We start from the raw sequence: 25,802 nt of genomic DNA, 5'->3' as shown, positions 1-25,802 counted from the left end.
CAGATCAAATTTGACCTTTTGGCATACCAAACAACTGTGAACAAACTCGTCCACATCCTTTTCCAGCCTTGGCCAGTAGAAATACTTCTCCACACCTTTCAAGGTGGCGTCAATGATGTGATGGCCCGCAAAAGGTGGACAATGGCACTATGTAAGAGCCTTGTTCCTCAATCCTTGAGTAACACACAACATTGTCTTCGGCATTAAATAACCTTCCTTCAGAGCATAGTTCCACTCCACAACCGGTCAAAGATGTGTGCAAAATCTGGGTCTATGGCATACTGATCAACCATATCGTCAAAGTTCTGATGGTGAATCACCAAAATAACTGATATCTGTGGCTTGTGAGACAATGCGTCCGCCACTGAGTTCTTCTTTCCCTTAACATGGATGATCTGAAAACGAAACTGGGACAAAATATTTGAACATTGTAAAATCTGCTACGGGTAGAAAATAGCGCTACTGAGTAAGAGCATGGATGACTGCCAATAGCTCCTTTTCATAATCTGTGCAACCCGCTCTGGTCGCGAGAACATTCTACTCTCATAAGCTACAACATGGCCCTCCTGCATTAAGACCGCTCCCAGACTGCAACCATACGCATCACAGTAAACCTCAAATCGCTTCTGCGAATCTGGTATATCAACATTGGACCACTGGTCAACTTTTTCTTTAGAGTCTTGAATGCTATAATTTCTAATGATCCCCAAGAAAAAGGAACCCCGTTCTGAGTCAAATTGTGTAATGGAGAAGCTATCTCGGCAAACTTTTGAATGAATCGCGTGTAGTATGGACATAAGCCCAAAAAGCTATGAACTTCATGCACATTCTTCTAATCTGGCCAATCTCTAATGGTTTCAACCTAGGCCGGGTCCATTTTGAATTTTACACCCTCAACAGAGACAATGTGTCGCAAAAAGTGTGTTTCTAGCAAGGAAAACTCGCTCTTTTTCCCATTAACCACCAGTCTATGTTGCTGCAGTACCTGGGAAACTTGTAACAGAGAGGGTTTGTGCTCTACCTCACTCTTGGAGAATACGATGATGTCGTCAAAAAGGGTGCCCACAAATGACGGTGCTCTTTAAAAATCGTGTCCATCATCCTATAGAACGTTGCATGAGCATTCGTGACCGAAGGCATCACCAAATACTCATACAATCCAAAGGAGGTCTTGAATGCGGTCTTGTATACATCAGTAGGAGCGATCCTGATCTGATAATAGCGACTTTTCAGATCGATTCTGCTAAAGCATGTAGAACCCTATAGCGTGTGTGGTATATCATCGATCATGGGTATTGGAAACCTGTTCTTGATGGTGCTTTTCTTGAGAGTTCTGTAGTCAATGCACATTCTCAAGGATCCATCTTTCTTTCAATACCAACAACACTTTCTGAATTAGACCCTTTTCGAGAAGCTTTTTCACTCATTCTGGGCTTTGCTAACTTGGTAAGGTGGCCGGTTCGGTGGTGTGCTGCTGAGAATCAAATGAATTATGTGATTTTCGGGTCGTTGAGGAGATAACTCTCCTGGCAAGCCTTCAGAGAAGCAATCTGCTTGAGCTTGCAGGAAATCTTGTCATTCCTTCTCAAGGTCGGACAAATTGGACGTCTTATTGCCATTTAACTTATTTAAGTAAATCAAGTAAACAAACAGATTGGATTTCATTAATTTTGAAATGGCTCAAGCCGATACAAGTAGAACAGACTCGCCCTTTAATTTCACATCAAGTACAATATCTCTATCCTTTTCGTTCTTTAACGTCGCTTTCCTAGCCCTGTAGTCGATCACAACGCCGTTCTTATGGTACTAGGGGATTCCCAAAAGGACGTCATACCCTGCCAAAGGCATGATGTAGAAGTCCTCGTGCCCTACATACCCCTGACAATGCAATAGAAGTTTGCCTATGGCAACATCCCGCCTTGGTGCCGCTAAAACTGCCTTGGCCGGTGGTCCCATTTCTTCGAGCGTAATTCCAAGTCGAGCCGCCAGTTGGGTCGAGATGAAGTTGGCCTGCCGCCTTGGCCCCTCTTTCTAAGATAAGGGCTTCTTGATCTTGTACGTTGCTCCACACTGTACAGAGCTCCATAATTTCATCCATTTGTTCTTGGTCGATCCCCACAATTCTGATACAGTCCGGCCTTGGTCTTTCCTTTCTAGCTCGCTACTATACCGCTTTGGAACTCTTTGGCTTGTCCTTGGCCTGATCATTGGACGCTTTGTTAGGGCACTTGACAAGAACATGCCCCTGTTCCTTGCAGCCGTAACGTGTTGCTCTGCTGACGGTCTAGGGCCTGATGGTTTCTTTTTCTGCTGTTTCCCCTTCTTCCCATTACTGTTAGTTGGTTCTTGTCCGGTTCTGACTGCCACAAGTCTGTCTGTAGGGTAGTGAGTGAGCTAGCATGCATAGCAAAACCCTGTTTGGCATGTCCCATGAGCCAATGCATGGACTCATACTTTTTCTGTAGGCAATAACTCCGTATCTCTTTGGGAAGTCCACAACAGAACCGCTCAACTTGTTGCTTGAAGGTTATCTGCATGAAGGAAGAAACAGGTAGAAAAGTATTCCAAAATCTCTGGCAATAGGTATCCAATGTGTCATCCTTGGTCATCCTCAAATGATTCCAAGCGGTGATCACGTCTTGTTCGTATTCCTATACGAGCCATGAAGAAGTGAAAAATCGTTTGAACTTCAACCACTTCGTTGGTGCTTTCATGTGTAACAGTAAGGTAGACCACCATGTCCGAGAACTTTCCTTTAAGGGTGAATCTGGGCTTATCCTGGATTCATCTGGGTATATTTTTTAGTCGTATAGCGGACATGCAGACCTCACATTGTGAAGTTTTCGTTTGAGTTACGACCAATTGATATTGTGCTAATTCTTTCTATCTTTTGTGGTGCGTATGCCTATCAACTACCTCATTTTTGTGCTAATTTTTTCGATTTAATGCTTCTTTTAGTGCTAGGCTTCATTATGGCTATGTCTGCCCTTCCGGAGTCATGACAAAAACTCTGTACGTTGTTGAACTTTGTGTGGATGTATGCTCATGTGTGTGTGCCCGCTGTGTGTGTTGTGTTTGGGAGCATATGTTAATACCTACTTCTACACCCACTATTGGGCATTGAGGACGTTAGTAGGGATGTGGTGGTATTTAATCAATACTATGCATGATGAAGCTGATGGTTATATTGTCTTGTGGGTGACTACCGTGGGTCTACTCCTTGCCTTTCCTCTAAGGGTGAATCTGGGCTTATCCTGAATTATTTGGGTATATATATCACCATGTCTAGGCATTCCTTTTTAGATATGACGCTACTCTTCGTGTTTTGGAGTGCTCTTAGTAATGCCCTCCCGAAAAAGCGAGGGCTTTGTGGGTGTCCCTAAAGCTTGAAAACGTATCAAACTTTAGAGCCTGCCCACCCTTCTTAAAAATCCTTGGCCTTCTTGCCCTTATCCTCAAGGCGGTCGTACTGGTTTGCTTGGTACATATATTTTCTCTTTGTCATGTACAACTGATCGAAATCTGAACTCTCAGAGGACGAAGAGTCCTTATCATCCGAATTGTCTGAATCCTGCAAAGACTTGCTGCGGGATTTGCTCTTCTTTGCCTTCTTCTTGCCTTTCTTGTTTTTCTTAATCTTACTCCGCTTCCTATCCTTTCTGCTCTCATTACTAGAGTCAGAGGAAGAGGAACTCTCCGAATTGTCTAAAGAGTACGATGATGAACTAAGATCATCCTCGAAGCGAACATGCTTCTTCTGTTTGCTGACGACTTCAAAGGTAGATTTGCGATCCAACTAGCCGGGATAGTGTGCTGCTCGACTCGGTTTTGGCCACTGCTTCTTGGTCTTCATATGTTTGGTCTTCATATGTTTGCTGACTCGTTGTTCTATAGCTTTGTCAAATTCATCCTCTGAGTACACTTTTTGTCTAGATGGCGCCTGCCACAAACTGCTAACATGTCAAGCCATTGAAGAACGGATCCAACTTGTAGATCTCGGCCGAGGGCCCTAGACCCTAGAAGCAGCACAAGAAGTTTTACCAACTTGCAAAGCCTTGCTGAGAGGCCTATTTTTAAAGAAGAGTTACCACCAACTTATGGGACCCCATTTGATGAGCCCAGGGTCCTAATGACAATAAATAAACCAGGACCAATTCTCACACACAAAAAAGCCCTTCGTAAAAAACATGATGACGTGGCAGCTGTACAAACGCCCACAATTTGCGCTGATGATGTGGCAGCGTGTAAGGATTTCTACAAATTGCACATGTTGACATTGCAGTTGTATGGATTCCCATGGCTGATTTCAGCGTCAGCTTTTGGGACCATATGCTTTTTGAACTTTGAAGCTTTTTATGTAAACTGCTTTAGAGGACCAAGGGCCTTTAAATATGACCCATGGGCTCTCACTGTGGCAATCTACCTGCGGGAGATGCAGAGCAGAGCCATGGGAGTTGTACCATGTTGAAGCAATATAAAAAAATACCGAAAGGGGTGCCAAGGTTTAGGCTTAGTGCTCTCTTGCGGTGGAACTCCGCCACTCCGCATCTCATGTGTCATGCATCTCTTTCAGTTCAGTGTTATTTGAAGTGCTTAAAGTTGTTTAGTCTCTTCTTTTTCGTTGGCACGTGGTGCTCGTTCGGTTATAGTGGTCTTGGAGCTCCAGATGTGTACTTTTCTGAAAGCATACCGGTCCTATCAAATAGTAGAGAGAGCAAACCCGTGCGCTTCCAGAAATTTTTTATTATCAAAGAATCTTCGTGTCCTTGCCCCAGACTTATTAGCCATTCCCACCCTTAGTCCATCGTGCATTGGGCACGCTCCCGTCCTCATCACTTTGTCTAAGAGACATAAGCCATGAAGAACCCAAGTCCACACGGCACGGCATTGATGGATTCGGTAGAGTACTCGCAGTTTCTCCTCGACGAGCTTCGCCACATCCTTTCTCGGCATCCTCAACAGAATCTCTCAATGCTGCAAAGTTTTCAATAGTTTCTGAATTACATGCTACCCCCTTTGATGCGCGAGGTGGTGTCTCCTCCTCTAGCACCAGAAAGTACGAGAGCTTCCAATCGGCAACTTTCGCAGCCGTCTGTTCCAATCGGGGGTCTTTAGGAATATGGTGCAGCCATCTAACCCTGATCCAGCGCACCCCCCTTTGACACCGCCGTTGCCCCCCCTCCCCCTCCCCCATCACCACCGCCACCAGGCTACAATGGTTGGAGCCCGTATGGATACCCTTACTATCCGTACCCGGGATACGTGTCTAACCAACCGAAAGATTTCAAGGATAACCAATGGATACTCTATAAAAGCCCCTTGGAAGCCACTGTTCTGGGCTTTAGTCCTAAATACTTGCTCCGCATTTTAGCATTCACGCGACCTCAAACCGGGAGCTCGAAAATCGAAAAAAATCATAAGGTCTTCTACTACCACTCTAGTCTGCCAACTTCAACCAAGTAGATTTGAGTGCTCGGAGCTCTGATTGATAGCTTGTAACTTCTTGTATACTCCATATGCTTTCCACTAGCTCTGAGATCTCTGACCAGCCTAAGAAGAACCTCAATGACATGCTTCCCAAAGCGGTCAAACCAGGGCAAAATTGGCCCCCATCAAAATTTCTTTAGCCCATAACTTGGCCATATGGACTCCGATTGCAGATTTGAAAGGACCGGCATCCTCCATAAATCAAGTAATTCAGCTTTGCTATCTGCACGACAGTAAAAATTTTCACCTTTCTGGGGTGAAAGATCGGAAGAAAGCAGTACAGTTCCTATAGCAATTCGACAACATCTATGCTTTAAGGAACTATACAGAAGAATCTAAGATTTCTTGAGCAGTGGGATTTCTTAAAGATATGCAGTGGTGGAGTTAAATCGCGAGACAACCGCATGCTCCAAGGTCTTGGGAAGCTTTCAAGACAATATTTGTTCGCAATTACACGACTTGTCTCTTTGAAGTCCGGATCTTGTCAGAATGGGGCAAGTTGCTTGCCACAGAGACCATGGACGACTATAACCAAAGGTTTCTCAACGTCCACCTCCCGGTGTCCTTCTTTAAGTTCGTTCCCTTGGAGGACCAGTGTGAGCAATACACCATTGGACTACCATCACCATTGCAGGAATATTGTATGTCCAAGCAAGTCTCAACCGTGCGAGAGCTTATGGACCATGCCGCGTTCAAACTGATGAAGGGAAAGCTGGAGTTTACCACAGAAGCAACACCAGCCATTAACTAGAATTCTCGGCAATAACGAACACATTCTCGGGAGTCTCGTGAAACCCAACGGCAAAGGCGTCGTCTGACATAGCGTCAACGAGAAACCTTGTTACAAGAAGGCCGATGCTTCGAATGTTTTCAAACAGGGTATACGTTCACGACATATCCTCAATGAGCCTCGACGCTTTCAGAGCAATCTTTTGCTCCCATGGCAGAAAGATCCCAAGGCCCAAGGGACACCTCCGGCTAAAAGAGCTAGACCTGCTATTGGACAAGTACCTGATATTTATGGCAAAAACCTCGCGAGTACAAATGAATGGTGTAGAGCTTATGGTAAAGTTAACGGCTTAAATGTCTTGATCTTCTTTGACCCTGGAGCTACAGAGAACTTCATCCATCCTGACTTCCTGAAGCAGATGCACTCTGATTATGATGCAGAGGGTGAAGAACTTGGAGTAGAGCTAGCCACAGGGAAAACTCAGAAAGTGGTTCCCTCGGAACGACAGAGACGGGATGTCTGTGGAGCGTTACCTTGTATGCTTGAAAACCTCGTTCTTTGCTACATTTTGTCTGTTAAAGGGACCCGGTTTTGAACTGTAATGAGAGTTAGCTGGAGTAATTAGTTCGATTTCCTTTTTTTATGGTGACCATCCCCCCTTATGTCTTGCACTTTCTTCTTGATACTGTTTGTATGGCATCATTTGACTTTCTTTAAACGGGTCATGAATCCTCTTCACTCTCTTTGGCCTTGCCTTGGTTTGCTATTGACTTGTTTTGTCCTGGAGTCTTTATGAAGCACCTTAGCCTTGCATTGAGCAATTGTGATGTGGACTTCTGTTTGGTTCGGTAAGTCTCTCATTATCATCAAGTGCAAGTCTTTGTTGTGTGCTGTTGCCTATAGCATTATTCATGTGACATGATAGTTTCATCTGGCACTAAATTTCTGTAGTCATAGGTCATAGGTGCTATACCTAAATGGAAGCAACAAGCTCAAAGCCTTCTATTTTCCGATTTGTGTTATGACAGGTCCCAGATGCTAGTGAAGAAAGTCTTGCAGCAGTTGCAGGAATGTTCAATAGCAAGGCGAAAGGTTTTCATGCTTTCTTTTCATTTAACATTTCATTTTTGTTTTGTTCGTGGACCTTGTTCTTGATTGCTTAGGAAGTGCTTTTTCTGCCCAAATTTACAATTATTAACTGGTAGGGCTTGAATGGAGCATGGACTATGATGCAAGTGGGGTTACAGTTGTTGTAGCAAGTGAGGCACATGCCATTAGTTTGGCAGTTGAAGGTCTTTTAGGGGTTGTCTTCACTGTGGCGACATTGACAGATGAAGCAATAGACGCAGGGGAGGTACATTAATGTCGTTTCATCATTGAACAAGAGAATAGTTTTACAGATGCGGTTTAAATGATATGTTGCTGTACTACAGCTTAATTCTCCACGGTGTGAAACAAACCAAGCACGAGCTGGTCCAGAAACAAGCAATCTGGCATTATTGTGTGTCTCCATTGTTAACTCAGTGTGGAAGATTCTCCTCGAAGCTCTTTCGTTGATTCTTTCAAGGTAATATCCAAATTGTGACTCGCCAGCTTTCTTATAAGCCATAAACCTGCGTACTTCAGTTGATACTTCACATTTCAGGTCTCAAGGAGAAGCTATAGTGCTTGAAATTTTGAAGGGATATCAAGCTTTTACTCAGGTATGATTTGTGAAACAAGCAACATCTGAAATTAGGTTTCTAGGCAATGGACTTGATCTAGCCATTATGCTTTGAGTTATTTTTGTAAGTGCTACTTAAGGGGGTATGGTCCAACAATTAACAAAGCAGGAATTAAGCTATTTATGCACTTTCCTGGAATTTTGGGGAACTTCATGCATGCCTATCATTCTTGCATCAGCAATTGTACCAGAACTAGCCAACTACAGTAGAGAAGAGAATATTTTCCAGGGACTTATGTAGGTAAGACATGGTGAGTGAGTGGATGGTCGGGGGGTGGTTACTTGGCGCGAATCTATTGATTGCCTCAACTGGTCTATGGCTAACCTTGGTGACATGGTTAGTCCAATCTGCTTTTGTCTTGCCTGATTGATCTTTTTGACCTTTTGCAGATATTCATTATTCATTTTCTTAGCTTGTTGGAAAAATCTATTTTCTGAATTGAGCCAGAGAAATACAGCAAGTACAAATGGTCAAGATCTAGACCAAAACACGGATGCTGTAGAGAACATGTGAGAAGAGGCGGATAGCTTTGTATTTTCTCCTGGGGATGCTATGTGGAAGGATGCATGTAAAGGCCTTGTTAGAGGGCTTGTGATATAGGGTCCAAGAACAATACAAGGAAAAGCAAAAGTCCCATTACAAGGTAAAGGCTGACAATGATGGGCCAAGTGCGCCAGGTTTCACAGGTTGGGACGGCAGAAAATGGTTGACCCTGAGTGTGGAATGCACTGCGTATAAATGTTGAATGCCCATTCGGCAATGAGGTTTCACTAAGCGAACAAAGCCCAAGTAAGCAGCAGTAAAAGAATTATCTTAAGGCTGTTCTTTGACTGCATGTGTGGGACATGCCCCACTTTGACAGTGCTATGAAAGCTTACAAAAAAGCTCCAGAAAGTGACAAAAAACTGCACTAAAATGAGCAGGAGCTTATAACTGACCAAGCCAGGTATAACTATGTAGTGATCTACAAATCACAAAGAAAAGTAAAATGAAATAATTATGTGAGTGTACACATGGAACAACTAAGACACACTGGCCAGGAACAACCACCTGAACTAGAGCAGCATTTTTAGCCAAAACATAACCACTGGATCGGTCTTACCAATGCATGGTACCAGATAGGATTACACAATGCAGGTAACAACTTGCCACGTAGTAGGAATGTTCATTGATGCAGGACAGAACCATGTATTAGCTCTTAGTGTGAATGGTAAAAGACCTCAGCCATTTAAAATTGCAAGATGCCACTGAATAGTTCATTGCAGCTGTTTGAAGCACTTTCAGCTTCTCAGCTGATTGAGAAAAGGCAGATGGTTTGTGCTAAATGTTGCCGTTCAGCATTATAGGGTGTAAGAATTCAACATCTACTCTAGGTATCGTCCTTCGTTCATTATAGAGCGAACGTATTCAACCTGTGCTCTTGCTTTCTTGCAAGAGGAAGATTTGTATTTGCTTTCCATCTTTCTCAATGGAAAGGTTTTTGGTCTTTTGGAACGGTGCTAAACTGCATGACTGGTTCTGCTGCCCTCCCCTGGCAAAGGTACTTCACCGTACTTGACATGGGACCATTGGGGCGCAAACGGCTATATGTTTTGGCAGCCTAGCTGTAATTCTGTGCAGCCTAGCTGTAATTCCTTTTTTATTTCGTGCTGCCACTGAGTAATTCTGTGCAGCTGTTTTTCAGCTTCTCAGCTGATTGAGAAAAGGCATATGGTTTGTGCTAAATGCTACTGCTCAGCATTATAGGGTGTAAGAATTCAACATCTACTCTAGGTATCATCCTTCGTTCATTATAGAGCGAACGTATTCAACCTGTGCTCTTGCTTTCTTGCAAGTGGAGGATTTGTATTTTCTTTTCATCTTTCTCAATGGAAAGGTTTTTGGTCTTTTGTAACTGTGCTAAAGTGCACTCCCCTGGCAAATGTATTTCACTGTACTTGACATGGGACCATTGGGGTGCAAACAGCTATATGTGTTGGGGAGCATATGATAGTACCTAGTTCTGCACCCACTGTTGGGCACTGACGACGTTAGTGGGGATGTCGTGGTATTTAGTCAATACTATGCATGATGGAGCTGATGGTTATATTGTCTTGTGGGTGACTACCATGGGTCTATACCTTGCACTTTCCTTCAAGGGTGAATTTGGGCTTATCCTGGATTCATCTAGGTATATATATATGTTTTGGCAGCCTAGCTGTAATTCCCCACTTATTTCCAAGGTTCTCTTTGGCAATTTCTGTATATATAGAGATTGAGCGAGCTTGATAATTGTCAGCTTGAAGATCTTTTCTACTGATATTTTTGGCATGGCTCCTTCACCATCAAGTACATCATGTTTCATTTCAAGTTGGAATTTGTAATTGGTTCTTACCAAAAAAAGAGTCTGTGTCCGTTCTGGACATTGTCAGTGAGGGAACTGCAGTATAATTGTATTGCTGGATTGTGGGAGTCTTTGAACTTCTTGAAACAAATAAATACTCAGTGAGATCTGGTATGATTGCTGAATCGATCTGACTATTGCAGCTACAAAATTTGGGAAGGGTGACTATCTGTGTCATCTTACATCGATCCTAGGGGAGTGGGTATGGCCATCTGTGGGCTTTCGGTTGTCGTTCTTTTCACACAGCCTAGACCAAGGCAGTACCTTAACTTAATATTTGCAAAGTCTGTTCTGATAAAATCACATCTACTCATTTTAATCTCACAGACGTACTATTTGTACTCAGAGCCTGTTTGTTGGAGAGTGGAGTTGGCTGGTGAAAAAACATACATCTGTGCTAGAAAATATGATGAGACAGCTACCCTTAGGGTGGGCCATACTTAGAACGGGCCATGAGTCTATAACTTTCACTTTCTTTAAAGGTGCATTCGGGCTTTTCCTGGATACACCTAGGTCCTAGGATATATTTATTGAATAGCGGACATGTTGAATTCACATTGGGATGTTTTCGTACAAGTTACGATGAGTTGATATTGTGTTAATTCTCTCTATCATATTCCCTATCAGCTACCTTCATATCAAACTAATTCTTCCATAGTAATTAAGCTTTTAGTACTAGGTTCTATCATGACGCAGTCTGCTCTGCGTCTCTAGAGTTTGATAGAAACTAGGCACATAGATCTCTATATTGATGTATGCTCGTGTGGGTATTCGTGTAGTGTGTGTGAGGGAGCATATATGGTACCCACATACACGCATATAAATACACGAACAAAATCAATACAAAGATGTGCATGCTAAGTTTCTGTCATAACTCTATAGATGCAGGGCAGACTCAGCCATGATGCAGCCTACCACTAAAAATATCACTACATATGTTATAAAGGTAATTGATAGGGATAGGGCATACATACCATTGAAGATGGAACGAATTAACACAATACCAAGTAGTCGTATCCTGAACGCCCCTATACAACTAAAACATTTACCTAGGTGAAAGGCCAAATTTAACTTGAGAGGAAAGTGCTGTATAGAATCATGGTAGTCATCCACGAGATTATAATTATCCCCTTCATCATGCTACATCCCCACTTACTTCAGCAGTGCACAATAGAGGGTGTAGAACTAAGAGCATATAGCGGTACCTAGTTCTAGACCCACTATTGGGAAATGATAATCTATCCATGCTGAGACCATGCCATTGAAACCATGAGGTCATCTGCGCATACCAACATGATGCGTCTCCTTGCATCGCTAACTGTCTAGAGGACTCAAGAGCCAATCTAGTATATCTGCCTCTGTGTATCCCATAGACTGTGCATAAAGGACATTGATCTGGTAAGAGCCTCAATCTTTGGAGGGGCGGCTACCTCCGCTCGAATAATCGCATGTGGTACGGAGGCCTCGGCTCTAATCATCCGAGATATCATAAATACCAAGGGTCTCTCCATGTTCCTCCAACTGTCATGATTCACAGATGGTCCCCAAACCTGGACCCCATAAAGCATAGCTGAAGCAACCAAAGTATCAAAGAGCCATAGCTTTGTTCGTGGTTCTTGACCCACTGTGGTGTGGTGTTAAACACGATAACCTTGGTTTTACCAAGGTTCACAAACAATCCACATCTGCAAAGTTGTGCAATGCATCCAATTGTCTCTGCATGCCCTCTGGCGACTCTGATATCAACACAATATCATCAGCATATAATAATAAAGGGATCCATGTCCCTGCTAGCTGAGCGCCTCTGTCACCCTCTCTGTCAATGTAGTCAGAGACCTCATCTACATACATACCAAAAAGTGTAGGGGACAAAGGATACCCCTGTTTCACTCCAATAGTGGAATGAACAATGTCAGAAATCCCCTCAAGAGTGCGTACCTGGCCAGTTCACTGAGCCGTATAAAGCCATGATCCCCCATATGATCTCTGTGGGTACTCCCAGCTTCAGTAGCGTGTGCATCAATCTGGCCCTCGGCACTGTGTCAAATGCTTTGCGGAAGTCCACAAAGCAACAATACATCCGTCTCCCATGTGCCCGACCCTCCTCAATAATGGCTATGAGTGTAAGAATATGGTCCAAAGTGGAGAAACCCCTCCTGAATCCAGCCTGTCCTGCTGCTCGTATGCCCTCATTTTCTGCCCATTTACTCAGTTGCTGTTCAAGAATGGATGCATACAACCGTGCCAATGTGTGCCCTATCATAATAGTACGGTAGTTCCCTGGCACCGTTGGGTTCCCTGCTTTGAAGAGGGGTACAATAGTAGATAATCTCCAGGACTCGGGTAGTCCCTCACACATGACACGGTTAAACAACCGCGCAAGAACCTCTGACAGTAAATCTCTAGCATGTATCAAGTGCTCTGCCACCAAACCATCATGATCATATGCTCTCCTAGTCCTTATCTTGTCAATGGCGTTCTTCACCATCTCATTGGTAAAGAAGGTACTAGTGGCTGGACATGGCTCTAGAGGGTCTGGTAATGGTGGTTCCCGAGGTACTGTATATAATGATGCTGCATACTAACCCCAAATCTCGGGAGAAGTAATCACTGGAGGAGGTGAGTGCTCATGGAAGAGACGCCAGGCCTCACCTGAATCTGGACTCAAAAAGAGCTGATACAAATCACGTTCCATCTGGGCTAAAAAGGCCCGCTTGTTCCGTCGCACTAAACGCCGAAGGGCAATCCGAGACTGTCTATATGTAACGACTCCAAGTATAAGCTCGCTCTGAATCTGAACTCTCATCTCTCTACACTCCTCATCATACCAACTATTCTGAGGCATGTTCCCAGAACGTCTTCTCGATGTTCTTTGATATGGTTGAGTGTGTGGGTATGCCTCTGCTGTTGCCCCATGCAAGATCTCAATAAAGTGGTGATCTCCTCCATGGTATATACAGGCTCGGCTGCCCACATCCGTATGTAAATCTCCTCCACATAAACTGAGTCCGTCTCTGGTGTAAAAGTATACCGTGTGTGTGCAATCCTCCATGGTGTCTGAGAGGCACTAAACTGGAAAGAGACTGAAAAAGTCAGGAGAGCATGGTCCGCTGCTACTCCAACAGGGCTAGGACCCACATTGAGATCCTGAATATTAGAGATGAAACTCGGTGAAGTCATGACATAGTCCTCTGTACTGGCCCCATGTCTGTGTGGAAAGCATGTGAATCCCCTAGACGAAGGAAAAATCTCTAGACCATTAAGTATGGCCAAACCATGCGTAGTCGTCATCTCCATGAGATATCTCCCATACTTTGTGTGCTCTCTATCTTGTGACTGTCTGTCAAGCCCCATCTCCGATATATCCATCTCTCTAAGCATCTCCTCCGAGGTATCATAAAATACCATTTGGGAGTTGGCCGTCCTGGCATTAAAGTCTCCCAAGAGAATGATATCTCCATCTCTAGAGATCTCCCATATGTCATCTCAAGTATAGACAAAGGGGATTGCCCTCTAGGTGAGCTATGGACTGATGTGCTAGGGGGAAAGTAACATATAGCAATGTATAAGAATCTGCGTGTCTCAGCTCTCAGTCTCACCCACATGTATCTCGCCTGGTCATCTCTCCGGACAATCTGTAATAGCGACTGCAACTCCTTCTTGAATAAGACTGCTACCCCTCTTGAACCTCGACTCCCATGCTGGGATCTAGCGTCTGGCCGACAAGCTGTCTCCCATAAATAACCAGTCACACTTGGCATCAACTATCCAGATTTCTGATGTGTCTCTGAGTAAAAGACAATGTCTCTGTCTCTGAAGCTATCCTCAAAGGCACCCACATCCAGCCTATATGATCCATTACAATTCCATGCCGCCATCTGGAGTGTGGTCCCATATGTCTCGCACCGTCTTGTTGTGCGTCTTTCCAAAACCACTACTTTCCCTCCTCTATAAAAGGCAATTTTTCCCTTCTCCCTTGCTGCCTTGATTTCTGGCATCAACTCTTGCATATGTGCTATTTGTGCTAAAGTAAGGTCATCCCCCATAAATATTCCAGTTTTCTTAAGTATTGATCTCTTCTTCAAGAATTCCTTCCTTGTTTCCAAAGTCGGGAAACGCAAAATAAATGCTCTCTCTTTGACGTTTCCCTTCTCATCCACTCCCTTCTTTCCTACTCTCCAAGCACCTGTGTGCATAGGTTCCGGGATGCCCATGCGCTGCAGGAGTTCCTTCACTTTGTCTTCTACATTTTCGGTGTCTTTGATACCAGTAATACGCACATGGAGGGCTCTAGTCCTCCTCTTTTGTTCCTCCTCAATGGTCATATTGATGATGGTAGAAGTCTGTGCAGCTTCTGGCATCCGGGCCTTCCCTTTCTTTGCACCTTCAATCCATTTTTCTGCTTCGTCAACTTTCTCTTGTGTTTTAAAAAGGCGCTCCGCCCACGAGGAAGCCTCTTTCGAGTTTTGTTCTTCCCCTTCGCGCAGAGTTTTCACCTGCTCCTTAATTTCTTCGAGCTCCTTTAACATCGAGGGCTGATTTCCCCCCTTCGTTTTGGGCATAATTTTGCAAGCTGCAAGTTCCCCTTTAAGCTCTTCAATCACTGCATCTTTTCCCTTCATGCACTTTTCCAGATTGGTTTTCCAAGATTCAAAGCTTGCAATTGCCTCATGCAACTTTTTCTGCATAATACATTTCATTACATTCTCTTCTGCCCGCATTAGAGCCTGCATCTCCCCTTTCACAGATAGATACATCTCATCATGCTTACCAAGCATCGCCTTATCCAATTCTTTCCTCATATCTGCATACATAGAATGCTTATAACTCTCGACGTTTGCGTACATCTCTTTCCTGATGTCATCTCTCATAAAGCTGAGCTCTGATTTAATCATCACTTGAACCCTCTCCATCATTAAATCATCTTGGACTCTGACGGTTTTCCCTGCCCGCAGAGAGCTTGGAGAGAGTATACTATCTCTGTTCCTCCGCTTGAATGTCGCTTTCATTTTTTGTGGGGTGGTGAAGCCACTTGCAGCACCATCCTCGGCTGGTTGGTCCATCCGAGAGAGAAGAACAAAGCGAGCAATGAGTCAAGGCCCTCACCAGCAGAGGTCTTGCCTTCGCCTTGGTTGGCCTCGCCCTGGTCACCAAGCCCTCGCCCTCATCCTGGCTGACTGCTCTCATCCTAGCCGTCGCCCTGGCTGGCTGGTCTCGTCCTCGCCCTCGCCCTCGCCCTCGCCCTCGCCCTGGCTTGACCTAGCTGGTCTCTGCCCTCTCCCTCGCCCTAACTGGCTGCCTTCTCCTTGGCTGACTCGTCGACGCCCTTGGCTCTTCTCGCCCTCTCGCTTGGTAGGCAGCTCGCCTAGGACGAGCAGCTTGCCCCTCCTCCAAGACCGGCAGCTCGCCCCTCGCCCAGGACCAGCACCTCGTCCAAGACCAGCACCCCTTGCCCAGGATCAGCACCCCGAGAGAGAGAGAGAGAGAGAGAGAGAGAGAGAGAGAGAGAGAGAGAGAGAGAGAGAGAGAGATTTTAACGTCTATGTGAGGCCAAAGCCGCCTATGAGACAAATCAAGTACACATGTGTGTATGTCCTCTGTCAATCGGAAAAGACAAAATAGTTCAAACTGGTACAAAATAAAAGAGAGGACGTCTGGTGGGTGATGAGATCTATGGGGATGGGTGGAGCTCTCGTACTAGGGATAGGTGCATGTGTATATGCTGAGGGTAGTACAACCATGCAAATGCATCAATCTAGCTAGCTCCATCCTGTGCTAATGGGGGGGTGTAAACTGTAGTACATGGGAGGGTCGGGAGCAAGGGTTACCCTGATGAATGCCTCTGGGTGAGCCATCATCTGGGCTCGTCTCTCTTCAGCAACGCGATCTGCTCGAGTCCGGATCACCTTGGCCTGTATCCGGTGGAGTTGTGGGGCCTGGCCTTTGGAAGCCCGCGGGCATCGTCGGGCTCGGCTCGCCTCAGCCTGCTGAAGGGTCACTCCCCTCGGTGGGTCTGGGAGTGAAGGGGGGTGTAGCTCTCTGAAAAACTGTGAACTGTAGGTGGCTGCAGAAGTGTCTCTGTGCCTCTGTATCTCTAGCAAGTAGGGCCCTAGCTCTCTCTGATCTCGAGAGTGCATGATATCTCGGAAGGTAGGCTCTTCTCTGAATAGGGGTTCGTAACGGCCTTTGATATCCGCATAAGCTCTGCATCTCCAAACAAAATGCTGCTCGCTCTCCGCTTCCTCTTTGCATACTCTACAAACTCTCTCCTCCATGGGAATGTCATGAGCTCGATCCACCTCGATCTCTAGTCTGTGTGATGACACTCTGAGCTGACCAATTTGCACCCATGAGCTGTGTGGCATGCAGATGACCATATAGCGTGGTCGTTGTGTAGTCCTCCGCAGTCGTGGGTGTCTGGATCTTCCCAGCTCAGTCGCTCGGTTGATCAGTGTGCCTCTGATGTGAGACGACGTGCTCTGCTGTGGTAGTAACTCCTCCGGGTGTCCAGTGGCAGCTCTAAAGAAATCTGTGATCTGTCTCTGAGACTAGCTAGCCTCTCCTCTCATCAGGCTTTCTCTGTGTCTGCGTAGCTCGAGCAAAAACAAACCCAAGTATCTCTGATCCTCGTACTGCATGACTGTGGAGAATGGTCCAAAGCCCTCTCTGAACAAGCAATGAAGCGGCCTTGTATCTCGTAGTAGATGGGGCAGTGGCATGTGTAGTGCAACTCTGTCTCAGGCTCGATGTCACACAGGGGGCATGTCTTGGCCTCTGCTAGTACTCCGCTGTATCTCCCAGTCTCGATCCGCAGCTGGTGTGAAGATGTGCGTATCTGGCCGATAGCACATCGTATCCCATGAGACAAGTGGGTGTCCATGTATCTGGGCCTCGTCACAAAACCATCAATCGTAAGCTGGGGGAGATGCTCTCTGTAGAAAGCCATCTTCGTGCCCAGCTCGTGTGCTGGCTGTATCCATGTCCTCCTGGTGTCTAGCTCAGTCAAGTCCTGGCGGGTGAGCCTGGTGATCTGGGACTGTGTAAGAGTCAGAGAGGGTGCATCCAATGAGTACTGGAAGGGAGGCAATCTGTCTATGTTGAACCCATGCGCCTGAAACCATGATGTCATCTCCCCATACCAGCATGTTGTATCTCCCTGCATGGCTAACTATCGAGAGGACTCAAGTGCAAGGCGGGCATATCTGTATCTGGGAAGTTCCCACATGCGGTGTATAAAGGAGACAGATCTGGTGAGCGCCTCAACCACTAGTGGGGGGGGCAGCTAGCTCTGCTGGAACAATAGCACGTGGTACTGAGGCCTTGGCTCTAATGAGCCGCGAGATCATAGAGACAAGAGGCTTCTCCATGTCCCCCCATCCATCACTGCGGCCTGTCCTCCCGTGATGATCCAATGAAGGTCCTCAAATCTCAGCTCCATAAAGCAATGCAGAAGCCACCAGAGTGTCAAAGAGCCAGAGCTTCGTCCGAGGCTCCTGAAATTGAACTTGTGAACACATCCTTTCCAATCTACCCAATGCTGCATGGGCTCTGGTCTGTCTAGTCTCTGCTGCCCTCCTCAATGAAAATGCTGGCCCACTAAAAACCACTCCGAGGTAAGTATACGCATCTGTATACTCCACAGTCTCGTGGCCGTATGTGAATGCTGGCGCTGACCTCCTGATCCACTGCGGGGTCGTATTAAATACCATGACCTTGGTTTTACCAAGGTTGACGGACAAACCACTTTCTTGAGCAAACCTATTCAAAGCATCCAAGTGACGTTGCATCCCCTCCGGAGAGTCGGAGATCAACACAATATCATCAGCATATAACAATAATGGAATCCATGTCCCTGCCAGCTGTGCACCTCTATCACCATCTCTCTCAATGTAGTCAGAAACTTCATCCACATACATACCAATACATACCAAATAGAGTAGGAGAGAGTGGGCAGCCCTGCTTCACCCCAATAGTGGAGTGAATTGGTGTGGATAGACCCTGTGAGGTGCGTACCTGCCCCACTACTGACCTGTATAATGCCATGACCCCCCAAATGAGCTTTGTGGGAACTCCCATCTGCTGTAATCTGTGCATCAATCTAGCTCTGGGCACTGTGTCAAATGCTTTGCGGAAATCCACAAAGCTACAATAGATCTGTCTCCCACGCGATCTACCCTTCTCAATGATGGCTCTGAGTGTCAAGATATGTTCAAGAGTAAAAAAACCCCTCCTGAACCCTGCCTGCTCGGTTGCATGTATCCCCTCCCTCTCTGCCCATCTACTCAGCTTTTGTTCCAGGATAGATGCGTACAACCGTGCCAATGTGTGTCCAATCATGATAGTGCGATAATTCCTAGGCTCCATAGGGTCTCCCGACTTGAAGATAGGTACAATAGTAGATAGGCTCTAAGTATCAGGCAAGCCCTCGCACATGGCGCGGCTAAACATCACTTATAGAAGCTCTGCTATTAGATCTCTGGCATGCGTGAAATGCTCAGCCACAACCATCATGATTGTATGCTCTCCCAGTCCTCATCTTGTCAATGGCCTTCCTCACCATCTCCGCGGTGAAAAAAGCACATGTGTGTGGGCATGGATCGGGAGGGTCGGGAAGGGGGGGCTGCTCAAGAACTGTGTATAGATATGATGCGTACTGGCCCCAGTCCTCTGTAGAAGTGATGGCGGCGGGGGGGAGAGTGCTCCTGGAAGAGCCGCCATGCCTCACGTGAGTCCTGACTCAAGAATAGCTGATATAGATCCTGCTCTAGCCGAGCCAAAAATGCCCTCTTCTTCTGCCGCACTAGGCGTCGGAAGTCAATCTGTGACTATCTGTGAGTGATGTCCCGCAAAAGCATGTCCCTCTGAAGTCTAGCTCTAGTGTCCCGACATTCCTTATCATACCAACTGTTCTGGGGCATGCTCCCCCAACGGCGTCTCTGCTCAGGCTGGGTATGTGGGTATGCCTCTGCTGCTGCATCATGTAGTGTCTGTGTCAATATAGTAGTAAGCTCCTCCGGAGGTCGCCCTAGCTCCTCTGTGCATAGGCGTTTGTAGATGCCATCTATGTATACAGAGTCTGTCTCCCGTGTGAAGGTGTAGCGAGTAGGGGCTACTGTCCGTAGCCTGTGTGCTACACTAAACTGAAAAGAGATGGTCATTGACACAAGACCATGATCCACTTCCACACCAACAGGTCTGGGTCCAACCGTGAGATCCTGGATACTAGAGATGAGGCTCGGCCGTGCCATGACATAATCCAGTGTGCTCGCTCCATGTGTGTGTGGAAAGCATGTAAAACCCCCTGAAGCGGGAAATCTCTGTAGGCCATTCAAGATGGCCAATCCATGTGCAGTCCCCATGTCTATCAAGTGTCGTCCATACTCAGTGTGTTCTCCATCTTGTGATAGTCTGGATAGGCCTGTCTCTGCAGCATCCAGCCTTCTCAGCATCTCCTCTGAAGTATCATAAAATACTGTCTGATTATGAGGAGTCCTAGCATTGAAATCCCCTAGAATGATGATGTCACCATCTCTAGAGAACTCCCATATGTCATCATCCAAAATAGAGAAAGGGGACTGTCCTCTGGGTGGTGCATACACTAAGGAAAGTAGCAAATAGCAATGTAAAGATATCTATCTGTCTCTGCGCTCAGTCTCACCCACATGTACCTAGCTTGCTCATCTCTGCGGGCTATATGTATCAATGGCTGCAACTCCTCCCTGAATAACATTGCCACTCCTCTTGATCCCCGCCCTCTGTGCTATGATCGTGTCTCCTATCTATAGGCAGTCTCCCATCTATATCCACTAATGTGAGGCATAGACTGCCCAAGGGCTTGATGTGTCTCAGAGTAGAAGACGATGTCTCTTCCCCTGAAACTATCCTCAAAGGAGCCCACATCAAGTCGCATAGATCCATTACAATTCCACGTGGCAACTTTGAGGGTGGTCGCATGGGTCTCGCACCGTCATGTGGAGCGCCGCTCTACAATCACAACCCGGCCATCTGTGTAGAAGGCCGTCTTTCCGCGAGAGAGAGAGAGAGAGAGAGAGAGAGAGAGAGAGAGAGAGAGAGAGAGAGAGAGAGAGAGAGAGAGAGAGAGAGAGAGAGAGATGATGAAATGAAATGTTATATTAACGTCTTCAAAAGGCCAAAGTGATCCATGAGACCAGAAAGTTACAATGCGGTGTATCTGATACAAAGTCAGATTAACAAAATAAATTAAACTAGGATAACAAAATATAAATACTGCGGGATCCTAAACTAAGCAGTACAATGTGAAGACAACATGTGAGGGGAGTAGAGATCCATCTTCATCTGCACGCTAGACGACGAAAGAGTATGGCTTGAATCCTTTGCTGTAGCCTCCTTCGAAACTGTGTAGCTCCTCTTCTGCATCGAGGTTGTCTAGATCTCCCTAGCTCCAATGCTCGGTCTATGAGAATGCCAGTAGTGCGGGTAGACCTCTCCACCGTTGGCTGCTCCTTTGTCTGTTCTTCTGGGTGTACAATATCTAGTGTAAAGAAATCTGTGATCTGTTTGTGGGGATGTCTCTCTGCAGCTCTCCTTAGTAAAGTTTCTCTATGCCTGTGTAACTCAAGTAAATATAGCCCAAGACATCTTTGATCCTCATAACTCATGACCCTAGATAGAGGCCCAAAAGCTTCTCTGAATAGACAGTGAAAACGGGCTCGTATCTCATAGTACACTGTGCAACGACATATGTAATGTACTTCTGTCTCTGGCTCTAGATGCCATAAGCGGCATATCCTGCTATCTGCTGGTGTCCCTCTGAATCTGCCAGTCTCAATCTGGAGCTGATGTGAGGACGTGCGTATCTGGCCAATGGAACAACGCAAACCATGCGAAAGATGTGTGTCCATATAGCTACGTCGAATCACAAACCCATCCCCCGTGAGGTGGAGAAGATGCTCTCTATAGAAAGCCATCTTTGTGCCCAACTCCTGTAACGGCTCTATCCATGTCCTCCTCCTGTCCAGCTGGATCAGATTTTGACGAATGAGTCTATTAATCTCTACCCGTGTCAGAGACCTCAAGGGTGCCTGAAGAGAGTATTGAAAAGGAGGCAACCTGTCCATGGTGAAACCATGTCTGAAACCATGATGCCATCTGTGCATACCAGCATGATGTATCCCCGTTAAGAGCTAATTGTTTGGTATATATATATATATACACATATGTGTACAAATATATATATATATATATATATATATATATATATATATATATATATATATATATATATATCATATGTGTATATATACATATATGTGTATATATATATACACATATATATGTATGAGAGAGAGAGAGAGAGAGAGAGAGAGAGAGAGAGAGAGAGAGAGAGAGAGAGAGAGAGAGAGAGAGAGAGAGAGAGAGAGATGAAATGAAATGTTATATTAACGTCTTCAAAAGGCCAAAATGACCTATGAGACCAAACTGTTACAAAATTGTGAAACTGATACCATGTCTGGGTACAAAAGACTAGAACAAAAATACTACTACTACTAGAATTGATCCTCATCTGCACTCTGGATGTCGAGAGAGTATGGCTCGAATCCTCTGATGTAGTCTCCGTCGATGCTGTTTAGCCCCTCTCCTTTCCGTAGCTCTAGTTCTGGGTCGATGAGAGTGTCGGTAGTGGTCGCATGACTGTGGGCCGAGCTTTGCTGTGATGACTACTCCTCTGGCTGTCCCATATTTAGTGAAAAGAAATCTGTTCTGTCTCTGGCTGTCCCATATTTAGTGAAAAGAAATCTGTTCTGCCCAAAACATCCCTGATCCTCATAACACATGACTCTAGAGAAAGAACGGAAACCCCTCTCTTAATAAGCAGTAGTAACGGCTCCGAATCTCATAGTACAGTGTGCAATGATATATGTAGTGTAGCTCTGTGTCTGGCTAGCTAGCTAGCTAGCTAGCGAGGAGAGAGAGAGAGAGAGAGAGAGAGAGAGAGAGAGAGAGAGAGAGAGAGAGAGAGAGAGAGAGAGAGAGAGAGAGAGAGAGAGAGAGAGAGAGAGAGAGAGAGAGAGAGTGAAATGAAATGAAATGTTATATTAACGTCTTCAAAAGGCCAAAGTGACCTATGAGACCAGAAAGTTACAATGTGGTGGATTTGATACAAAGTCAGAGTAACAAGATGACAAGAATGAAATGACAAATGTCACAATAAAATACTATGGAATCCTAAACTACTAGGTGTGAACTAAGCAGCTAGCTGGGATAGCTCGATCACAAGAGATCCAGGATCGGTCCCTGGCGGATCTCATGAATCTCCTCCATGGTCAGTAGTCTGACCGGGCGTCGTGCATGTCGAGCCAAAGTGATCCGAATCGTCTGATGCAGCTTCCGCCGATGCTGTGTAGTCCTCCGCAGTCGTGGGCGTCTGGATCTCCCCAGCTCAGTCGCTCGGTCGATCAGTGTGCCTCTGGTGTGAGAGGACGAGCTCTGCTGTGGTAGTAACTCCTTCGGGTGTCCAGTGGCAGCTCTCAAGAAATCTGTGATCTGTCTCTGAGACTGGCTAGCCTCTCCTCTCATCAGGCTCTCTCTGTGTCTGCGTAGCTCGAGCAAAAACAAACCCAAGCATCTCTGATCCTCGTACTGCATGGCTGTGGAGAATGGTCCAAAGCCCTCTCTGAACAAGCAATGAAGCGGCCTCGTATCTCGTAGTACAGGGGGCAGTGGCATGTGTAGTGCAACTCTGTCTCACGCTCGATGTCAGACAGGGGGCATGTCCTAGCCTCTGCTGAAACCATGTGTCTGAAACCATGATGCCATCTGTGCATACCAGCATGATGTATCCCCATTAAGAGCTAATTGTCTGGTGTGTGTGTATATATATATATATATATATATATATATATATATATATATATATATATATATATATATAGAGAGAGAGAGAGAGAGAGAGAGAGAGAGAGAGAGAGAGAGAGAGAGTGAAATGTTGTATTAACGTCTTCAAAAGGCCAAAATGACCTATGAGACCAAACTGTTACAAAATTGTGAATCTGATACCATGTCTGGGTACAAAAGACTAGAACAAAAATACTACTACTACTAGAATCCATCCTCATCTGCACTCTTGATGTCTAGAGAGTATGGCTCGAATCCTCTGTTGTAGTCTCCGTCGATGTTGTGTAGCCCCTCTCCTCAATCGTGGCCGTCTGGATTTCCGTAGCTCCAGTTTTCGGTCGATGAGAGTGCAGGGAGTGGTTGAATGACTGCCTCTCTCTGCCTCTCCCCAGTAAAGTGTCTCTATATCTGTGTAACTCAAGTAGATATAGCCCAAGACATCTCTGATCCTCATAACACATGACTCTAGAGAAAGGACGGAAACCCGTCACTAAATAAGAAGTGGAAACGGCCCCGAATCTCATAGTACAGTGTGCAATGACATATGTAATGTAGCTCTGTCTCTGGCTCTAGCTCGCATAAGCGGCATATCCTGTTGTTTGCTGGTATCCCTCTGTATGTACTTGTCTCATTCTCCAGCTGATGTGAGGATGTGCATATCTGACCAATGGCACAACCCAAACCATGAGACATATGTGTATCCATGTAGCTGGGTCGAATCACAAACCCATCTCCTGTGAGGTGGAGAAGATGCTCTCTATAGAAAGCCATCTTGGTGCCCAACTCCTGTGGCGGCTCTATCCATGTCCTCTTGGTATCCAACTGGATCTGGTCCTGACGAATGAGTCTAGTAATCTCCACCCATGTAAGAGACATCGAGGGTGTCTGAAGAGAGTACTGGAAAGGGGGCAGGCTATCCATGGTGAAGCCATGCATCTGAAACCATAATGTCATTTGTGCATACCAACATGAAGTGTCCCCGTGAAGAGCTTACTGTCTGGAAGACTTAAGGGCCAATCTAGCATATCTGTCTCTAGTAGTATCCCACAAGCTGTGCACAAAGGAGACTGACCTAGCAAGCGCCCCAATGTCCATAGGAGGGGCAGCTAGCTCTGATCAATCGAGAGATGATTTATACCAAGGACCTCTCCATACGTCTCCAACGATCTTGGCCTACGGAAGGTCCCCATATCTGCACCGCATACAACATAGCTGAGGCTACTAAAGTATCAAAGAGCCATAAATTTGTCCAAGGTTCCTGGAACTGAACCTGCGAACACATCCTCTTCAAGCCTCCCAAGGCCGCACAAGCTCTAGTCAGTCTAGTCTCTGCTGCTCTCCCCAAAGAAAACCTCGGCCCAGTGAAGACAACCCCAAGGTAAGTGTATGCATCTGTATACTCGACAATCTCCTGATCATAAGTGAAACTCGGTGCTGATCTCCTGATCCACTGTGGTGTGGTGTTAAAACACCATAACCTTGGTTTTACAAAGGTTTACAGACAATTCACTATCCTTTGCAAAATTGTGTAATGCATCCAACTGTCGTTGCATACCCTATGGTGAGTCAGAGATCAACACAATATCATCAGCATATAACAACAATGGAATCCACGTCCCTGCCAACTGGGCACCTCTATCACCCTCTCTCTCAATGTAATGAGACCCCTCATTACCATACATACCAAATAGAATAGGAGACTATGGGCAACCCTCTATCACCCCAATGGTAGAGTGAACTAAATCAGACCATCATGAATCATGATCATATGCCCTGCTGGTCCTCATCCTGTCAATGGCTCTCTTTACCATCTCAGTGGTAAAGAAGGTGCTGGTAGGTGGGCATGGATCTGTAGGATCTGGAATGGGTTCCTGTCCAGGAACTGTATATAACGAGTCGCATATTGATCCCACACATCAGGAGAAGTAATCACTGGGGGAGGGGAGTGCTCATGAAAGAACCGCCATGCCTCTCCCGAGTCTCTACTCAAGAATAGCGGATAGCAGTCTCGCTGCATCTTGGCCAAGTAAGCTCGTTTCTTCGTCGCACAAGGCGCCGGGAAGCAATCTGACTCTCTAAGTGATGACTCCTAAAAGAAGACCTCTTTGGAGCTGGGCTCTCATCTCTCTGCACTCCTCATCATACAAACTATTCTGGGGCATGGTCCCAAAATGTCGCCTCCGACCTGGCTGAGTGTGTGGGTATGCCTCTGATGCTGCACCATGCAGTGTCTCAGTCACTAAAGTGCTGCACTCCTCCACTATGAAATGAGGACTTGCTGTGCATAGACGGCTATAGATCTCCTCTGTATAAACCAAGTCAGTCTTTGGTGTAAATGTATAATGGGTATGTGACTTGCTTCTTGATGTCTGGGCTGTACTATACTGAAATGAAACGGACAATGTCAAAAGAGCATGATCCACTGCTACACCCACTGGTCTGGCTCCCTCTATGAAATCTTGATTACAAGGAATAAAGCTCGGTTGTGGCATGACATAGTCCACTATACTGGCCCCGTGTCTGTGTGGAGCATGTGAAACTGACTGCTCCAGGAAATCACTGTAAGCCATTAAGTATGGCTAACCCATGTGTGGTTGTCATC

At 45.8% G+C, this 25,802-nt stretch overlaps 1 protein-coding gene across 4 annotated transcripts in view; it reads left to right on the top strand.

The window, feature by feature from the left end:
• Nucleotides 1-25,802, top strand: part of LOC147426432 (ARM repeat superfamily protein) — a 232,478-nt gene that overhangs the window by 137,416 nt on the left and 69,260 nt on the right. For all 4 annotated transcript variants that reach the window (XM_086498077.1, XM_086498078.1, XM_086498079.1 and 1 more), the window contains 4 exons: nucleotides 7,246-7,309; nucleotides 7,423-7,571; nucleotides 7,651-7,784; nucleotides 7,863-7,920. In XM_086498077.1, coding sequence (XP_086354203.1) covers nucleotides 7,246-7,309; nucleotides 7,423-7,571; nucleotides 7,651-7,784; nucleotides 7,863-7,920 — 405 coding nt within the window. The remainder of the gene's footprint in view (nucleotides 1-7,245; nucleotides 7,310-7,422; nucleotides 7,572-7,650; nucleotides 7,785-7,862; nucleotides 7,921-25,802) is intronic.

Source organism: Adiantum capillus-veneris, chromosome 24 (genome assembly GCF_014529385.1).
Source record: "Adiantum capillus-veneris isolate H3 chromosome 24, ASM1452938v2, whole genome shotgun sequence".
NCBI lineage: Eukaryota > Viridiplantae > Streptophyta > Polypodiopsida > Polypodiales > Pteridaceae > Adiantum > Adiantum capillus-veneris.
This window is presented reverse-complemented; position numbering and strand designations above follow the sequence as displayed.